This window comes from Lissotriton vulgaris, chromosome 1_1, assembly GCF_964263255.1.
Source record: "Lissotriton vulgaris chromosome 1_1, aLisVul1.2, whole genome shotgun sequence".
NCBI classification, from domain to species: domain Eukaryota; kingdom Metazoa; phylum Chordata; class Amphibia; order Caudata; family Salamandridae; genus Lissotriton; species Lissotriton vulgaris.
In genome coordinates this window covers 862,159,078-862,179,517 of record NC_141685.1, presented here as the reverse complement: position 1 = coordinate 862,179,517, position 20,440 = coordinate 862,159,078, and the positions used below count along the sequence as shown (strand labels likewise).

The 20,440-nt window shown below is 46.8% G+C and overlaps 1 protein-coding gene across 1 annotated transcript in view; it reads left to right on the top strand.

Moving 5' to 3' along the window:
• Window positions 1-20,440, top strand: part of LOC147748032 (cytochrome P450 2D15-like) — a 252,763-nt gene that overhangs the window by 77,660 nt on the left and 154,663 nt on the right. The window contains exon 3 of the mRNA XM_086958052.1: window positions 9,840-9,992. Within this exon, the coding sequence (XP_086814178.1) occupies window positions 9,840-9,992 (153 nt within the window). The remainder of the gene's footprint in view (window positions 1-9,839; window positions 9,993-20,440) is intronic.

Genomic DNA, 20,440 nt, shown 5'->3' with positions numbered 1-20,440 from the left:
TGAGGATGGTTTGCTGCATGGAATTTCTGTTTAATTCCAAGACCTGTACACACTTTCTGCAAAATTTGGCCTACAAATTCACTCCCATTGTCAGACCAGACAATACAAGGCAAACCGAATTTCGGGAAAAACTCCTTCAAAAGGACTTTGGCAGTAGACAAAGCAGTATTGTCCTCTAGGGGGTAGGCCTCTATCCATCTGGAAAAGGCACACACCACCACCAGAACATACTTGAGGTTATTACAACGATCCATATGAATATAATCGATTTGTAACACCTAAAAAAAGGATACGTAGGGAGAGCAAAATGGCCTGCTGGAGTTGGGGTTCCCTTTCCTGGATTATGCATTAAACAAACAATACAATGCTTCACCACGTTTTCTGCACATTTAGGAATTCCTTCATTCTGCCACACCGGAGCCAAAATCTTACATATGCCCTTCGCACTAAAGTGGGCTGGACCATGCGCCATAGTAACTACAGGTAGTACATAGGCGTCTGGTAACAGCCATCGCTGATGTTCTGACAATTCTGTCCAACACCCAGTCGTATCCAACAGACCTGTACTTTCTCTCCACTTACTCAATTCTTTCTCAGTAGCCTCTTCCTGGATCGATCTCACACTTTCTATTGTGTCCTCACACATTCCTCCTTCTCTGACCCACCTTGCAGGGCCCGCAACACACATATGACTCGTAACATCTCTTGCTGTCTCTTTCGCTGTCTCATCTGCAAAAGCATTCCCGCGCCCTACATCATCAGTAATCTTTTTATGAGCACTACACTTGATGATTGCTATTTGGGTAGGCAAAGCAAGTGATTCGAGAAGGTCAGTGACCAACTGACCATGCTGTATCTTAGGAGGTAAAGAATCCTCTTTCCTTCCACAAACGGCCAAAACTATGGGCCACACCGAAAGCATATTGGCTATCAGTGTAAACATTCACTCTTTTTCCTTTTGCCAACAGACATGCTCTTGTCAAAGCAATTAATTCAGCTGCTTGGGCTGAATTCTGTGGAATGTGTGCTGTCTCTACTACCGTATGCAAAGTGGTAACAGCATAATCTGCAGTCGTCTCACCATTTGGAAGCTTGAAACAAGACCCATCTACCCATAGGATCCCATCCTGGTCTACAAGTGGCGTGTCTTTTAAATCAATTCTCCCTTTCGTTTCCTCATCTGTTCGGAGAAAACAATCATGCTGTTCTTGAATGCCTTTCTCATCCGGTATGGGCAAAAATGTTGCTGGGTTCAAAGTGTTACACCGCTTGATGTGTATATGGCTAGCTAAAAGCGTCAGCTCATATCCACACAAACGAGCACTCGTGAGGTGTTGTGTCTTCGTTCTGTTCAGGAGAGTATCTACTGCATGTGGTACCATAACAACAAGAGTGTTTTCTAATACCAATCCAGCAGACTGATGAATAGAAATCGCTGCCGCTGCTGTAGCTTTGAGACAACTAGGCAACGCCTTAGCTACTGGATCCAACGTAGCTGAGAAATAGGCACATGGCCGTTGTTAGTCTCCAAATTGTTGCGTTAAAACTGACAACGCACAACCTTCTTTTTCGTGAACATAGAGTGTAAAAGGCTTACTGTAATCTGGAGTACCTAACAAAGGAGCAGCACACAGGGCAGCACGTACGTCAGAAAAACTCGTCTGACATTCGTCAGTCCAAGGGAGAGGTTGTGGCGTATCTTTCAACGTAAGTGCCAGTAAAGGTTTAGCCAGCAAAGAAAAATTCGGAATCCATTGTCTACAATAGGAGGTAATGCCCAGAAAGGCACGTACCTCTCTCTGCGTGGATGGCTCAGACATTTGCGCAATCGCCTGAATTTGTTCTGGGGTCAATCGTCTTCCCTCCTTCGACAAGAGATGACCAAAGTAGGTAACTTTTTGGCGGCAATATTGCAACTTAGAAGGGGACACCTTGTGATGCAGGTCAGACAAATGCCGCACCAAAGAAACCGTCACATCCTTACAAACATCCTCCAAATCTGCAGCGACTAACAAATTGTCAACGTATTGAATCAAAGTGGCACCTGGAGGCAAAATGAAAGCATCAAGTTGAGATTTCAAAGCCTGACTATAAATGGAGGGACTTTCACAATAGCCTTGAGGAGCACGCTTGAACCTAAAACTTCGGCCTCCGAGAGAGAAGCCAAAAATATCTCTACTCTCCTCAGCAATAGAAATACTAAAGAAAGCATTCTTTAGATCAATAACAGAAAACCATGCCGCTGAGGCGGGTATCATATTAAGCAAGGCTGTGATATTTGGGACAACAGGAAACTGGGGGACAACAATCTTGTTGACCTCCCGAAGATCAATCACAAAACGATACACAGGAGGCTGAGAAGGATCAGTGCGTTTAAGGACTGGTAGAACAGGACTGTTACAAACATTACTTCTCGTTTCTTCGACCACACCCTTCTGAACCAGATCATGGATAATAGCCATCAAAGCTCGTTCACCATCATTAGAAATCTTGTATTGTGGAATACGTGGCAACTTAACATTAGGCTTAATAGTAACCACATAAGGAGGAATCTGCAACAAACCAACATCATTCGGACCTGTAGCCCAAAGTGTAGCAGGAAGGTACTGCAACTCAGGTGGGAAACTATCTTTCGATAGGTATGTAGGAGAAACCAATTTCTCACCCAAAGTAAGACGCACACCAGAGGGGGAACAATACAACGTTGCATGAAGACGTTTCAATAGATCCAACCCAACAAGTTTTCTCCACAACCAGTCGTTAAAATACGTGGAGCTTCCAAATTGTAAGGACCAATCGAAAGAGGCAAAGGACAAGAAACCGGGTTAGTAACTGGGGCACCAGAAAATCCTACAGAAACGTTTGTTAAGCCAGACAAAGGTGTCCCAGAGAGTTTGGAATGAATGATAGAACTTCTCATTGCACCAGTATCCAAGAGAAATGGCTCTGCAACACCCAATGCAACTACTTCAACATAAGGTCCATTCTGATCCACCGGAACTGATACAACTCCCTTACTTTGTCCATGGCTGTACTAACTAGAATGAAAATCCTGAACCTCACTCTCAACATTGTAATCATCATTGTAATATTGCGCAGACTGAACATTCTGCTGATCAAAATAATTCGAAGAATTCTGAGGAGAAAAGGAATGCTGTCCCTGAGGCAACGCACCTCGCCCTCTACCCCTAGGTGCTGATTGAAAACCACCACGGCCTCGTAATCCCTGAAATCCACCATTACGCTGCAATAAAACCGTACAACTATTCTCAAAATGGCCTTCCTCTTTACAATAGGCACATTGATTAGGACCAAGCAAAGGTCGTGGAACAAAAGGCTCAGGTTTCTGTGGCAACCTCTGAAACTGGGGAGGTTGTTGAAATTGGCCCTGTGTGGAACGGGGGAGGATAAGCCTGCTGAAGAAGAACCTTCATTTTTAAATCTCTAGCTTTCTTCTCAGCCTTATCTTTCTCTTCTTTCTCCTTATTCCCATAATACTGGGCAGTGGCCAATGTCTGTGCAGACGAAGAAACAGCCCAAGAACTCTCCAAATTCTTTAACTTGTGCGACAATTCTGGAAGTAAATTAAATACAAATTTATCCACAAATAATCGCTGTCCACCCTCAGTACTCATATCCTGACCACTATGATCAATAAATGTCAGAGACACTCTCATCTTTCTTCTGCAGACACCTTATCCCAATTAACGCGTAAGGCAGGCATCATCATCTTCATTAAAGCGATGATTCTACCAGGCATCTGTGCAATCAAATCATCTGGCTTAGCACCACCCACTTGTGCTGCATCTGCGGCAGTTACAGCAGCACAATTACCACCTAAAGCTTGGTCGTGATCCTCTCTATGAATCTGAGCCCACAATGCTTGTGGAACTACATTCCCCATCAACATATCAATGTCGGCCAGGTTCATAATACATGCATCAAAAGCCTGGGACAGCTCTTTATAATATCCAGCTGGATTTTTACGAGGGTCCGGCAAAGACTGTTTAAGTGCTAAAACTTCGGCTCGTTTCCAAGGAACATGTACCCATATACACTGGAAATGAGCAGGGACACCTTGAACAGCGCCCGCTTGCGGAACTGCTTCTCTCCATACTGGAGGAACTTCCTGCATAGGATAATTCTTCGTTCTCTGTCTAACTGCAGGATCAGGTTCAGAAATAGTCTGGGAACAATACAAGGACCTGAAAGTAACAAGCGTCTTTATAGCACCCTCAGCGTCAAGACGCAGAATGAGTCCTTTATCAAACCTGTCCTGTATATCCAATAGACCCTGAGGAGTTAAATCCAACTCCATATCCTCCCATCCTCTAACAAGTATGTCACAAATACCATTAAAAATGTAACGCTGCGTAGGCGTATTCCACTGGAGAAAGGTATTCAGTATATCAGGTACACTATACAGTGAACCATTCATCATCCATTTATGAGCAAGGGAGTCAAACACAGCTCGTTCCTCGGAATCTGGAATTTGACTACGGGATTGCCGTCGAAAAAAAGCAGGAGTCCTATTAAACGGTCCAAAGAGGGGGGAGAAAAGACCAGAGACAGTATCAACTAACCGATTACGAATCGGGGAAGAAGTAGGGAGTAAAACTGTAGACGCAGTATTAAGCAAAGGAAGGGAAGAACCAGCCGTTACAAGAGAAACTGAAGGTGAAGGAGACTGAGGTACAGAAGTCGGTGGCTAAGGCGGTGGAGGTGGCAATACTAGGAGAGGCAATTGGGCAGGAGCTGGAGCTCCTGGTTAAACAACAGGTTGCTATACAGGTGGTAATAATACAGGTGCATTAGCACCTGGCGCATAAGACGGAGGCAATTTTAAGAAATGGGACATTAAGGGATCTTCATCAAGATCTTTGCGCTGTGGAGGCAACACGGGATAGCACCTATCAATTGCCATCCGATGCTGTCTATCTGAAACCTCAATCGCTTGATCAGTCTCATCGTCTTTGAACTGCTGGGCTGCCTGTATAACCGTCATATCTTTCATTTTCTTATCTCTTTTTGCTTGTTTAATTTCCTTCTGTTTGGCTTCCTTACGCCAAAGGCGGAAAGAGTCAAACATTGCCGGCCGGGCTTTTCTTTTAAACAGAATTGGTTCCAAATTTTCTAATATATCGGGCCACTACCATTTTGTGGCCACCGCAAAACACCATCTTTCTTCGTGTATCGGATCCATGCCTCATTAAAGGCAATGGGACCAACACCATGTTTAGAATAGGACTCATAAGTGGGAGTTCCAACCAGAGGAATCGGACATGAATCCTCGAGCCGGGAATCCCAAGTACAGCAAAAGCAGCAAAGCTTCCTAAATCCGCTCAAACCAGGCATGTTAAGCACACTGATCCGCTTACCAACTTCAAGGAGTGAAAGCAAAGAACACAGTATAAATGTACTCACCCCTCGGCTTCGGCTATTGCAACAGTCGAATAACAAAAGTTAAAAACAAAACAAAGAAGTGGGCGCTACCCACGAATACTTAACTTAATGGTCTTCTCACGCCAACAGAGGTCCGTCTTACGTCTCGCAATACCAGTCATCACTAGAGGGTCAGAGGCAGGGCGGTAGTCAGGGTAGCAGTCATCAGCAGCCGTCGGAAAGGAGTAGCCACGTTGCAAAAGACCTTCGGTCCACTTCGACATACAGGGGTCCCTTGAGGTGGTTCGCGAATCCTCTGGAATTTTCTTGCAGGGCTTCTCACGACCCTCGGGCTGAACCACTACCACTGAAACCGCCCCACGTTGGGCGCCAGTTGGAGAACCGGGCCTCATGGGCCAGGTGGCGCAGGGCACGCCTTAATCCCCAAGTTCACCTGCCTTGTACAAAACAGAGACACGAGACACTCCGTTGAGGGTGGAAGCCAGGTTTATTAGCTGCAGCTAAGCACAGTTATCCTAGAAGTTACACTCGAGGTGGGTTCTAAGGAGACTGCCACTTCAATCGGTGGCGCACAATCTCTTATAGTAACACATTTACAATCATTTACTTCTGTCGTATGTAGAACGGACCAATGAGAAAAGTTGAAAAACAAGCTATCAGGTATCTCAAATACGCCCCTTTCTCAGACCCCGTGTGCTACCCCTCCCAACAAATCAATCAGTGATGGCGTTTACAATTCCCTCTTGCAGGTGGCAGGACATTCTTGTGTGCCTCAAAGGATAGTTGTGTAACAAGAGAATACAAGGAGAGAATAGCGAAGGCCAGTTGGATAAGATAATATAAGTAAAGAATAGGAAAAGGCAAATAGTCGGTCGAGACAGGGATCAATAGAGCCAGACATGGATTAACAAACTCAGCCAGACCCTGACATCAGGTTTTGTAAACAAGAGCAATGGAGTTACTTTTCAACTAAAAGGACACGTAGCAGCTGGAAAGGCAAACACACCGTTCGACGTGCTGCCTGAGTGAGGGCAACACAAAATGGCGACGGACACACAATGGTGGCTAGATACGGGACGAAGTCGGAAATCGCACAACCTCACTGGACTGCACAAAGAGAGGCTGCATTATCTGCTGAACTGCTCCTGCTGCACCTTGGACCAGCAAGGAGAGGCGTGTGTCAGTGCCTCCTGACCAGGGGTAAAAATCATGCCCCATCCACAGACCAAAGAAGGTACTCCCAGGGTCAGTTGGACCCACTGGAACCAGCACCAGAGTCATTAAATGTGAAGTAGCCCACCTCAGCAAGACAGTAGCCATTTTGAAAAAACCTCCACCGACTGCCGCTGGATGCCCCAATTGACCAATCCTTGATGGTCAAAAGTTGCACCCGGGAGTGTTGTATGAGTCCAGAGTGGTCACCCAAGAGTGACACCAACCTCCACAAAAGGATATTGCTGGGACTGCTGTACATGGAGTTTGGTAGTCCAGTGGCAGCTGGTCTTCTACTGTCGGAAAGAGGACTTCAAAGGACTTCAAAGGACCCCGACCTCTGCGGCCAAAGTTGTCCTGCCCAACCTGTGGAGCAAGGAATAACCGCGAAGGCACTCCCACAATCACACACCATCCAAAGCATCCTTGAGCATCTTCCATCTCCTGCATCTGCTGCATCAGGACCATTCCATTGAAGTCAATGGCAGTCATGCTGTAACGTTTGGAACTGGACTAGAAAACGCATGGGTGACCAAGTATCTGTCCAAATACTCATCATTGGCACCCTGATCTTCTCCCTATCGAATATGGTCACCCAAGATGAGCCGGAGTAGCCAAACTCAAGTCTTACAAACTTTGCAAAAGTTTACAAATGTACAGATACCATTGCTTGTTTGATGTTGAAAACCAAATTCAGTTGTCTTTAAAAATCTGTACCTACCGAACCCTCTTGTGGATTTTCCTCATATTGGATTCTAAAAATTCATACAAATAACTATTTTTAGAAATTGGAGTTGGATTCTTCTTGTCATGAGGCTTTCTTGTTTCATTGTTTGGTATTGTTAAATTCTTCACACTAGTCCTTTGTTTAAGTTTTGCTATTTGAAGCCATAGCTACTCATGGTTGAGCTTAGGCTTTTAAAAATTAGCCTGACTAGATTCAAGCCAGTTTTTGCGAGTGTATTATATGGAAAGGCCACCCAGCTATACCATATAATACTCCCATGTCCTAACTGTGCATTCCCTGGATGAAGCCATCAGTAAATGGGGAATAACCCCAAACATGTTATACGAAGGAGGGTGGGATAGGGATTTGCCTGACAACTGCTAGGAGGATTGTGTTTTTGCATTTGAATGTTGCATTTCTTTGAATGTGTAAAGTTAGAAATAAAATACTACATTTTGTTATGAAAGCAAGTATTTGACTTAACATTGATTTATTGTTCTCACTGTTCCACTTGTTCACTGACCTGTATCTACATTCCCCTCAAATTAGTCTTGACTGCTTGACCACAGCATTGACTGAGAGTCAAGTGCAGAAGGTGTACTTGGCCCTGTTGAGAATAGGTCGGGCCCCAGGACATCAGGAGTAAAAGGCTCAACCACCATGGTTAAGCCCAGTAACCCCTGCTTACCCTATGGCTCTCGGAAAGTTATTCTGGCAGCCATATTTTCTTTTGCTAAAAGTTTTAGGTTATGCAGTAGATAACAGATTATTTGGCAAATATGCATATTTATAGTTTTATGCGAAAAAAGCAATGCAGTAGAACTGCCTAATTCCAGTGGCCCTACTAATGAGTTGATGTCTACTTCTATTATCATACTGCATCCCACTGGTTCTAGGAATTGGAAGTAATCCACTTCCCTTTGGTAGCCATTGGTGGAAATCTTTTGGGGAGTGCTCCTGAAAATTAAGCAGGTAAATGAAATTCAGATCTGGTTTTGGAGATCTTTAGACCTATGATACTACATATAGGTACGACCGATTATAAACGTACCAGCTGTTTCTTGTTTTCTTCTCTTGGGCTACATAGTTGATACCATAGATTTATTATATTATTATGAACCTTTGAATTTTCTCATGCAATGTTTAGCTTTTACATTTTTTTAAAAGTGTATCCATACTTTTGTTCTTTTTGGCTTTTTATATTTTTTTGTATAGTTATTAAGCTATAACAAAAATGGAAAAAATATCGATGCATTTCAATAATTCATATCCCTTTTTATCTATTTTTAACTTTGTAATCAAAGTTTAATCTTTCTAGATTAAATGGTATGTAGTCAAAGCATTTATCATTCCTAACAGTTCATAATGATTGGTCCATTAATTTTAATTGGTTTTCTTTCACCCCATTCGTTATTTACAAACGCAATAAAAAAAACGCATCCTTCAGATAATTGATCCACTGAAATAACCACTTTGAAATTTCTTGTTGACTTAGTTATCAATTAGAAATGCCCAGGGGCCTATTTATCATGCAGTTGCATCGCCCTTATACCAGGCAATGTGGCACAAGGGTGGTGCAACTACTAAGTAGATTTATCATGCCACGCAAGGCCACCTTGCGTGACCCTCCATGGCTTGCTAAATTTAGAGTAACCCAACACATCACAAATCACTGCTTTGCATTACTGTGCCCCAGGGAGGCGTTCCATGGGTGGTGCTTGGGTGCATTCCCAGATTTACCATTACTGGTGAAGCAGCAAAATGCTATGCCTCCCCAGCTGAGGTGTAACAAGGAAAATTATCTTTATTTCTCTTCGTTTTTAACTCTTTCTAAATGTGCTGTCTTCTGCAGCAGTTTGTGTGCCAGTGCAAGGAAAGGACAGGAATGCACAGTATAATGGTAAATATGGCACATTCCTGCCCTTTTCCTTTCACACAATGCAGTGTGGTACGGTAGCTTGCTGCACTGAACTGCGCAGCATCAAAGTTCGATAAATCTGGCCCATGCCTAATTTGTAAGCGCTGGTGCCCAAAACTCTGCCTAGAAGCCCATGCACGGCCGATGCAATTTACATGTCATTGCGCCAAATCCCAAGGTTGTATAGTGTGGAATCCACCTTAGGTCTTTTTAATCCGCTATCAGACACTCCCCTGTTCCTTTATCTCACTCCTGCATTCTCCTTTGTGATGGTATTTTCAGCTTTCACTTATTCTTCCTTTTCCCTTTGTGTAGTTTTCCCTCCCTTCCTTGCAGTCAGTATCTGATGAGTCCTTTTAAAATCTTCACCTATCTCTGTTGACAAAAATGACATGCAATTGGCTTTGTCAATGCCTCATTTCGTCCATTATGACCTAACTCTAAATTTAGGGAATAAATAAGATTTACATATGTTTATTCCCATTTTTTCTCATGAATGTTTTCCTTTATTTCATTGTCGTATTTTATTTCATATGACTGCTCGCATGCTGAGTATTTTGTTTGGTTTTCATTCTACAGGAGTGGTGTTTGCAAGATATGGCCAGTCGTGGAGGGATGTTAGGAGGTTTTCACTCTCCACTTTGAGAGACTTTGGGCTGGGAAAGAAGTCCCTGGCGGAGAGAGTGACGGAAGAGGCTGGATTTCTCTGCTCTGCATTCAAGTCCAAGGGTGGTAAGTTTCTACCAATGAAGAGCATCACACTCTCCAGCAAATCAGTTGGTAGCATGTCTCCCTGTGGTAGAAGATTGTTGCAAGGATGCAATTGGACGTCACCCGAGAATGCAGCTCTTAACTGTGGCTTCACGACCTCAGATTTACAGATAGCAAGGACAGTGGCAGGGAAGAACCCAAACCGGTCTCTCCCAGACCAGTGTTTTATGTCGGCATTTTCATCCTGATTACCACCAGCCCATCAGCATTGAAAATGTGGATGCTATGGGAACAAGAGATAAACAAAACCCAACTCCTCCCCTTTTCTAGCCCCTTAGCGTCATCCTATTTACCCCAGAGTAAGTGGGATGACAAGAGTACAAATATTTCCTCTCTCCCACACCTCACCACACAGTGGCAAAGGGAGTAAAAGTGAGGCAAAGATGAGCCTTGCTATGCCACCATTGATAGACCATTAAGCGCAGATAAGATGGAAGGCCTCAACATTTTCAGCTTCTTCTTTTGTACTTATGCTGCACCAAAGCAAACAGCTATATTACTGAGAGTTCCTATTTCCCTGGTACTACAGTGGCCCTGCAGAACCTGCTACCCTTCCACCATGGGATGCACCAGAGTGGCACTGAATCTCATTACTGATACCCGAGTTAGAGTGGGAAAGGTTGAAATTCTGGAGACAGAACTATACTAAGCTCTCCTCTACCTGTCATTGTTGCATGCTCTACTGCTCACGGTCCATAGGCATTGATTGGGAGCAGAAGGAAAAACGTAGGCGAATGAGGCTATACATAGGCATCTGAGGATCCACTATGAATAGAAGACTGTGCTTAGGCATTTGAGGTAGCTCCTGTGCATAAATTGCATTATATTTGTATAACCCTGTTTATGCTTTGCATAAGTCTGTATATCTGCAAAGGTACCTGGGTAAAGGGACCACAATAGACATAATATTCTATTACAAATAACTGTGTTGATAATATGCGGCTATACTTAGGCAAATGACTGTGTAAATGTACATATGCGATGGCCGTGTCGTATATGATTGTTGTGCCTGCACCTTTGAGACTGTGGCTGGGACATTGAAGGCTGAGTGTGAAGCTGAAACTGTCTATTTACTATATGATGGTGTACTTGAGCACATAAGGCTCTTTTTGGTATTTTATGTTTGTGTCTGGTAAATGATGGTTGCATCTAGCCTAAGTTGTTGTATCCCTAGCATGTCAAGGATGCACCCCAAGAGCATCATGGTAGAAAATTCCTATAGGGCTGCTCACTGAAGTATCTTATTATATGCTTTAAAAATGTGGCCTTCCTTTGATATTTGTGCAAAAATTTGTCATTTTTCCTTTTATGATTTCACTTCCAATGCTAATATTAGGCTCAATAATTATGGGAATATGCATCCTGTAATGAGACTGGGGAAAAGGGTCTTGTACATTTTCTGAGGTGCCATTATAATGGGGCAAGGGGCATAGGGCTAGTGACATCACTGTAACTTCTGGATTATGGTGAGTTACCATCCAAGGTTTATTGTATCTAAAATTATGGCGGTACAGTTTAATTTATTTATTCAGTAATCCTGACTTGAGCATTATGCGATCCATACTATGATGGGTTTCTCCTTTGCCTGTGCCTCTAGTAGCAGACCATTCTGCTCTGTGCTTAAATATTGCCATTGCAGGAAGATCCATGGCAAGCTCACATAATCCATTGCATCAACAACCTAATTTGCTTCATGGGGCCTCATCAAGAGCTCTCTTGATTTAGATGCAGATACATTGGGTGAGAAGTAGGATTGTGGTTGGGATTACCGCACCTAAATCTGGAAATTAAAAGCTATTTCCAACAGGATTGGGAGTAATGCGCACACTGGAAACCACATCCATTTGGTCTTTTAATGTCAGATCAGTTCATCAGCAAACCTCCAACTGTTATCTTAGATGATTTGGGAAGGAAAATTACTAACACAGTCAAGCAGCTGGTTCCCAACAGTAGGCACAAGTGCAAACAAATCACTTATGGTGCCCCTCAGCAAAGCTTCAATGCAGATTCCCTGAAAGCACAAACATATCCGCCTGCCTCTTGGTAATCCTGAAGTATGCAAGCACAGGCCATAGCAGCCGCTGACCTGGTGTCCTGTCAAGACATCCACTACACTAAATCTGCCTCTAAGCCTCCACTCCCTTCTCCCACATTAGCAGGAACCTTTATGAATAACTCAGCAGCGGCGAGCAGGCCACTATTGCACTTCTCCAGTCATGTGGTAATGACAGCAGTTAAATGAATTTGGTAATTGTAAGGTACTAATGATGGCACTGAATTGTTGGCACGATTTGCTCTGAGTGTGCCACTCTAGAAACTGAGCAACCAGTAATTTGAGGCTAGCCCAGTTATTGCTCATTCTCTCTATCTGGCCAGGGTTGCTCTGAGTTGCTTTGATGAGCACATTTTAAGCAACAAATTTGAATCTGATTGTGAAAACAGGCAGCAAGCCATTTTCCTCTCAATAATCTTGCATATATCGCAAGTGTGGCTGCTTTACTGATGTCCATTTACAACACACTGCATACTGAGCAATTTCTTAGAGGCTCAATAATAGAAGGGACACGAGATGTAAAGAAGCAAAGTGATTTTGTCCAGGATCACAGCAATTTGATGGACTGGGAAATTTGGGATTCAAAGTTGGCCTCCATATCTTGACTCTGTAATTTAGCCACTGCTCCTCATTACATTATCGGTTTCACCTTTGTTTGATTCCTTTACCAAGAAAGGCACTAAAATCTTACCAAGCCATCCGATATGAGTGTGATAATCCTGTGGTCTGGAACATTATCGTTTCGGACACAGCCTCCTATGTTTGTATTGTTTTTATTAAAAATAAATTATGTGCTATTAATATCTTTCATACAGTCACATAAATGTAATTCATGAGCACATTGGAATAATGATACAAGAGTACTATTTTAAGTACTGTAACAAAAGGTAAACTTTGCTCCTTAATCACAACGTAGCTGGCAGTGTACTTTTAAATGCACAGTTGTGTCTTATTTGAAAAGAATTGTGAGAAGAAAATCCCTTCGAGGCCCTTTCATGTAGCTGGACCCCGACACCTCTTGTGACTCTTTCAATTCTGCAAGGTTGTTAGAAATGGGATCCCTGGCTGGCCAGGGCTTGCGCCAAAGTCAGTCAGAGACCCCCACTCCTAAGTCAGGGCAAGGGAGTTACATGCCAAGATAACCCCTGCTCACCCTCTAGGTAACGTGGCGCGAGCAGCACGGCTAAACTTGGAGGCAATGTGAGTTAAGTATATGCGCACGCACCCCAGCAACAACACCCAAGGCCCACCACAAAGGAAACTCCACACAAGGTTATATGTAAAAATAGCCTTTGTATTATACCAAAACACATTAGCTGAAAACACACACTTTACAATGTGCCAACAGGCACATGCAGAATTTACAGGGGATATGTACAAGACAGGGCCACCTGGACCACTGTCAGGAATCAGCACTTTTAGAACTTAGCACTAGGTAGAATTAGCACTTAGAACATGGAATATAAATCACTGTAGCACAAAATAGAACATAAAGCAAACAACCAGTAATACTGGTAAAGGTTAAGTACCACCTACGCAATCCTAACCACCTTAGGAACAGGTCTCGCAAGGAACCAGGACCTCACTAGCACCACCTGTACTAGCAAGAACAACCACCTAAGTATCACAATACCTGTAGAGGTATAAGCACATAACACATGATGCAGAACATACATTCAGAGGTGCAGGGAAGGAAAACACATGATGCCTACAAACATTCAGAGGTGTATCAAAGACAACAATTGCGCCAACTCACAAAAGTCACCACTTGTGACAGTACCTAGGCCAACTGGCCTTGTGGGGGCTAGGACGCCCTGTGTCCCAATGTCAGGGCCTAAACGTAGCAACTGCCCACGAAGTGCTGGGCAGTTGAAGTAGACAAGATGGGGCCACGTGAGAGCCTTCCAGGCTCTGAACAATTACACTGTCCCCCAGAGCCTCTCTGGGCTCGAGCAAATGTGGCACCAATGTTGGTGTCCCCCCTCTGGAGACTCGAGATCAATGAATGCCCCATGAGCCTCTCTGGGCTCCTGCAAGAATACCGCCACGAGCCTTCTCTCTCTCAAAGACTACTGGAGCCCCAGAGCCTTTCAGGGCTCGCCGAACAATGGGGGTCTTGGAGCCTTGTGGGCTCAAAAATAATATGGGGCCCTGGAGCCTCTTGGCTCCTAATTATAAATACGGGCGTCGTTGCAGTCCCTCATGGGGGACTCAGAACAAAGGAATGCCCCAAGAGCCTCTCTGGGCTTGAAACAACTAGGCGCGCTGAGCCTCTCGGGGCTCAAACACCACTGGGCCCCTGCGAGCCTCTGAGGGCTCAAACACCACTGGGCCCCTGCGAGCCTCTCGGGGCTCGAAGACACTCATACTGGAGGGGAGGGGCGGACACCGGCAAGGTGCCCCGACACCCTCCTCTCTTCTCTACACTCACCAGCTGTCTCGCTGGTGGAACGGTTCTCTTTCTGGGGCCTCTGCTTGGGTTTCCCGGCTCCTGCGCTGTGCTCCGGGGCTCTCCCTTGCTCTCGGGGGCCCCGGGGGAGGGACGCCGGCTGCGGGGTGGGACCTCCGGTCGGGCCGCGCTCGGATTGGCGGGCCGGCCAACCACTTCTGGGTCGTCGAGTGCAGTGCGGCGGCCCGTTTCAGGCACTCGTAGGCGGGGGATAAGCAGCAAATGCCGGGTGGGCACCCGCTCTTTTAAAAGGACAATAAATCGAGGTGGGCACTCGATCTTAGGGCGGCAATGTCCCTGGCAGGGTGGGCACCTGCCAGGCGACTTTAAAATCATCAATAAGCGGCAAATAAGCGGGGTGAGCTCCCGAGTCGCAAATAGGCAAAAAGGGGGATCCCCACGCCGGGGGATCCCTTTAGGGCGGCAATTAAGTGGCCATATGCCGGGTGGGCACCGGCAGAGAGATACAGCGCTCCCACGCGCTATAATAGCAACTAAAGCGCTTTCAGGCGTTTAGAGGCCCACAAGTACAGCAAAAGTCCTCCAAGAATTACAGCAGGCAGGGGGGGCAAAGCTGGCCCCAGAGCCAGCTCACTGGGTCTCCAGGCAGGGAGACAATCCAAGTGGTGGTCCTCCTGGCCCCAGCAGCAGCAGCAGGCCCCTCAGGCAGGATCCTGGCAGAGAACAGCATGTAAGGGGACACAGCCCCTTCTTATACTAGTAATTCCTTTGTCTGTAGGTGCAGGGTGAGGGGAGAAACCAGTCGCAGCTGGTTTTGGAGCACCCTTGATGGGCTCAACCAACCCTTTCATTCACTGGCAGGGATAGGGTCATTAGACACACCACAGGGGGCGGAACCAGCATTGTGTGGGGAAAACCCCGCCTCATTCAGGACACGTGCACTCCTCCCCAGCCATCAGCATGCTAATCTCCACACTCATCACCAGGCAGACCCATCATGACTCATGGAGCCTGGCATCCCAGCCAGCTCCAGCCAATCACACGCCAGCACCTTCACACCACACACACAGCCATGTCTAGAAGTAGCACTTCCCCACTAGACACATACACCCGCACATACCATTGCGCAGCATTCACTCTCATGAGTACGTACATACCAAACTCGAGCATGCACGCCTCACGCATCAGGAACTACCAGGGACACAGACATTTCCCATGCATTCCTATGGAAGGGCAGGCCAACCTCACCACATGCACTCAGAGTGCGCACGCACTTTCCACTGGGACACAGTGAAAGTGCGCAGAACTCAAAAATCACCATCACCAGGTCACCATTAAGAGCAAAACGTTTAGGGGTGAACCTACTAGAAGGGCCAAGTCCAACACAACCCCCTTCCAGCCAAAACGCAGGGGAGACCAATCACCACCATGATGGTCTTCCCTGCTTGGGGTGATAGAACACGAACGCGGGCCCACAACTGCAGGGACACCCTCCTGTTCTACGCCACAGTGAACCCATGGGATTTCTTCTCAGAACACTGTCTGGACCTAACTGGGCTACCCCACTGGTAATCCCGAGCTGTCCGCGGCCAGGACCAGGCCCTGGGCCACCCGTGTGCCCCCGGTCCTTGCCTATTCGCAGAGCGGGGGTAGTAACCCCTGGAACATAGTAGCCATTCTCCACTCTTCCTGTCTGCAGGACCAGACTGCCACTGGTTCTCCAGCCTAGGGTCTACACCCTCAGGCGGACCAGGGGTCTCAGGGAAGGCTCTCCTCCCCCTACCTCTTCTTCTAGAGTTCCTCCTCCTCCTGCGAGGGGTACCCTTACAACGCCACTCCAACCCAGGGTTTAACCCCTCAGGTTGCACCGGGGTCAGATGTGGGCTTTCCCACCCTCTGCACCCCCTTCCAGAGTCCTGCTCCCTCCCAACTGGGGCAGTACCTCTGGAAGAATCACTGGTCAGGACACTGATTACAGTCGTCCCACCCTTCAGGTCAGGTTGAACCTGAACCTGGCCTCCCAACCTCCGGTCTAAAACCTTTGGCGGAATAATTGCCTGGCACGCCAGGACTTCTGGGGATTCACACACCATCCCCCTGAGGCTAACAAATGACACATATGTTGTGTGACTGTCTGTCTGGCGCAGATCTCCCATCCCTTGTCCACCTGACAGTGCACGGAGATCCCCCAGACCAGAAGTGGTGCCACCCGGGTCCCCCCAAGAAGATCTAGCCCAACTGGCTAGTCCCTGGTCCACTGGTGCATCCACTGGGAAACTCATCCCCCAATCACTCCTCACTTCGGACTTCTGTGCCCTCCCTCCTGGAGTATCACTGCTGGACACTGGAACCCCTGGAGCTCTAGTTACAGATGCTCCAGGTTCCCTAGACACTAGGAGATCTTCCTCAAATGGACTAACAGGACAGCCTAGGTCCCGAACCTGGTGTTCTCTCAGTAAACCATCCAAGTCCTGAGGCAGGGCTTTGGGCGTCCGGGGACCCTCGGTCTCTCTCTCACTCCTGCTCCACTGAGCCAGGCAGTGAGCCCCTACACCCTCCTCGCTATCCTGGGACCTAGCTGGGCTACACTGAGCCTCTTCCACCACGCTGGGCTCGAATATACCTGAACCACTACTTTTGGAGTCACTCCCTAATGACTCTAGAAAACCTCCAGCCCTTTCCCAGCGGTCTGCTTCATCTGCAAGCTCACATGCCTCAGACAATCCACACCCCAACAGGTGTTGGCGCAACCCTGGTGAACAACAACTGAGCAGGTGCTCTTTGACAATCAGATCAAACAGTCTGTCAAAATCAGAGTCAGTGTGAACCTGTACCCAAGCCCACAGTGTATCACAACATTCATCCTCAAACTCTTCCCAAGACTGGTGAGACAGTTTCTTACTGTCCCTGAACTTCAACCGTAACTCCTCCTCTTGGGAAACAGGTACCAGACTGGGGAAACTGGGACTGGGATTTCCTACACTGAAATCTATATAGCTGCCACCACTGGACTCAACCCGCCATGGGGAGTCCAGAAAATTAAAACTGCGCGCAGGGGATAGTCTACCCTCCAGAGGTAATTTCTCTCTGGTGAAGGCCCTCTCAGCCTCCTCTATCCTTTCTTGCGCTAAGACCCTCTGAGTCTCTAGCTGTTGCTTTCTAACACCCAGCTGTGCCATAGCCTGGGCATGCTCGAACCTGAGCTTTTCTAATGCCAGCTGGTGCTCCCTTTCTCTCCTCCTATCTTCCAGCTTCTCTGGGGACAGGGAAAGGGATGAGGCGCTGCCTCCTACGCTGGACCCAGCAAGGGACTCCCTACCTATGGGGTCTTCACTCTCTACTGGCCTCCAGGTACTGACATCTTCTCCCTCCTCTTCCGAATCTTAAGGGCTCCTCACAGACCCACCACCCTCCTGGTGTGAGGCCCGGGCCCTTTCCTCACTGCGCTCAAGATCCCTTTCTTCCTTACACCATTGGACCAGGTAGTTCCTAAGTTCGTACTTAGTATCTGACCCATCCACCCCTATGTATGTCTCTCTACAGAACCTCCAACTCCTGCATATTGTACCAAACTAGATCACTGAATTAAAAACAGGCTCCATCTTGGCAGGACGTTCTGAGAAAAGATTACACAGGGAACCTAGGGGTCTGAGCTAAACACAGGAGTACACAATTCACAAAGGTATCAGCAAGCTCTCTATCCCAGAGAACTCACACTCACTTGTCTAGTGCCACACACCATTCATCCACACACAACCCTCCCCTCGGACTGGTAAGGCAGTTTCTACCACCCCTGATTCCTCAACCTGACCACACGTGACACAGGTACCAAACTCTGGGCGCAGGGCGGGGAACAAATGTACTGGACACAATTGCACAATGATATCTTCAAGAGAAGAAAATTATGGAACTTCAAAAACAATAATCCCCGAAATGTGGTCATCTAAAATGCAGAGTTTTGTAGTGCGGACAGTTGCCACTGTGGTACAACGCAAACACAAATCCTTATCCTTTCTGCTGCCGCCAATGTTAGAAATGGGATCCCTGGCTGGCCAGGCCTTGCGCCAAAGTCAGTCAGAGACCACCACTCCTAAGTCAGGGCAAGGGAGTTACACCTCAAGATAACCCCTGCTCACCCTCTAGGTAACATGGCATGAGCAGCAAGGCTAAACTTGGAGGCAATGTGAGTTAAGTATTTGCGCACGCACCCCAGCAACAACACCCAAGGCCCACCACAAAGGAAACTCCACACAAGGTTATATGTAAAAATAGCCTTTGTATTAAACCAAAACACATCAGATGAAACCACACGCTTTACAATGTGCCAACAGGCACGGGCAGAATTTACAGGGGATATGTACAAGACAGGGCCACCTGGACCACTGTCAGGAATCAGCACTTTTAGAACTTAGCACTAGGTAGAATTAGCACTTAGAACATGGAATATAAATCACTGTAGCACAAAATAGAACATAAAGCACACAACCAGTAACTACTGGTAAAGGTTAAGTACCACCAACGCAATCCTAACCACCCTAGGAACAGGTCACGCAGGGAACCAGGACCTCACTAGCACCACCTGTACTAGCAAGAACAACCACCTAAGTATCACAATACCTGTAGGGGTATAAGCACATAACACATGATGCAGAACATACATTCAGAGGTGCAGGGAAGGAAAACACATGATGCCTACAAACATTCAGAGGTGTATCAAAGAACACAATTGCGCCAACTCACATAAGTCACCACCTGTGACAGTCCCTAGGCCAACTGGCCTTGTGGGGGCTAGGACGCACTGTGTCCCAATGTCAGGGCCTAAACGTAGCAACTGCCCTCGAAGTGCTGGGCAGTTGAAGTAGACAAGATGGGGCCACGTGGGGGCCTCCAAGGCTCTGAACAATTACATTGTCCCCCTGAGCCTCTCTGAGCTCGAGCAAATGTGGCACCAACGTTGGAGTCCCCCCTCTGGTGGACTCGAGATCAATGAATGCCCCTTGAGCCTCTCTGGGCTCCTGCAAGAATGCCGCCACAAGCCTTCTCTCTCTCAAAGACAACTGGGGCCCCTGAGCCTTTCAGGGCTCACCGAACAATGGGGGGCTTGGAGCCTCATGGCTCCTAATTATAAATGCGGGCATCGTTGGAGTCCCTCACGGGGGACTCAGAACAAAGGAATGCCCCAAGAGCCTCTCTGGGCTTGAAACAACTAGGCGCGCTGAGCCTCTCGGGGCTCAAACACCACTGGGCCCCTGCGAGCCTCTCGGGGCTCGAAGACACTCGTACTGGAGGGGACGGGCGGGCACCGGCAAGGTGCCCCGACGCCCTCCTCCCTTCTCTCCTCTCACCGGCTGTCTCGCTGGTGGGACGGTTCTCTTTCTGGGGCCTCGGCTTGGGTTTCCCGGCTCCTGCGCTGTGCTCCGGGGCTCTCCCTTGCTCTCAGGAGCCCCGGGGGAGGGACGCCGGCTGCGGGGCGGGACTTCCGGTCGGGCCGCGCTCGGATTAGCCGGCCTTTTTGTGAACACCAAAAAGTTGCCTCTCACACCTATATTTTAAACCACATTTGCGGAAAGGTTGAGCACACCAATAGTCGTGATCAACAAGGTATTTTTATTTATACCGAACCAATCTAGGAATTAATCAAGTTTAAACAAACATGTTTTCACACATAAAGACACATAGATACAGGAATTATTTACAATGTGAATATGACATACATTCAAAAAACAAAATATGATCCTGGTTCTATTGAGCAAAACCATTTGGAAGGAAAAATCTGTGATAATTCAGAGACAAGACAAAACCATTATAAGCATGTGTAACATACAGTGAAACATTTTAGACTGTGGATGATAGTTAAAGCAAGAAAAGTAATGAAGAAAAAAGGGGAGTAGGAAAGAAGCAAAGTAAATTTGTGACTTTTGCAGTAGCAAAATAACTACTGCCTCG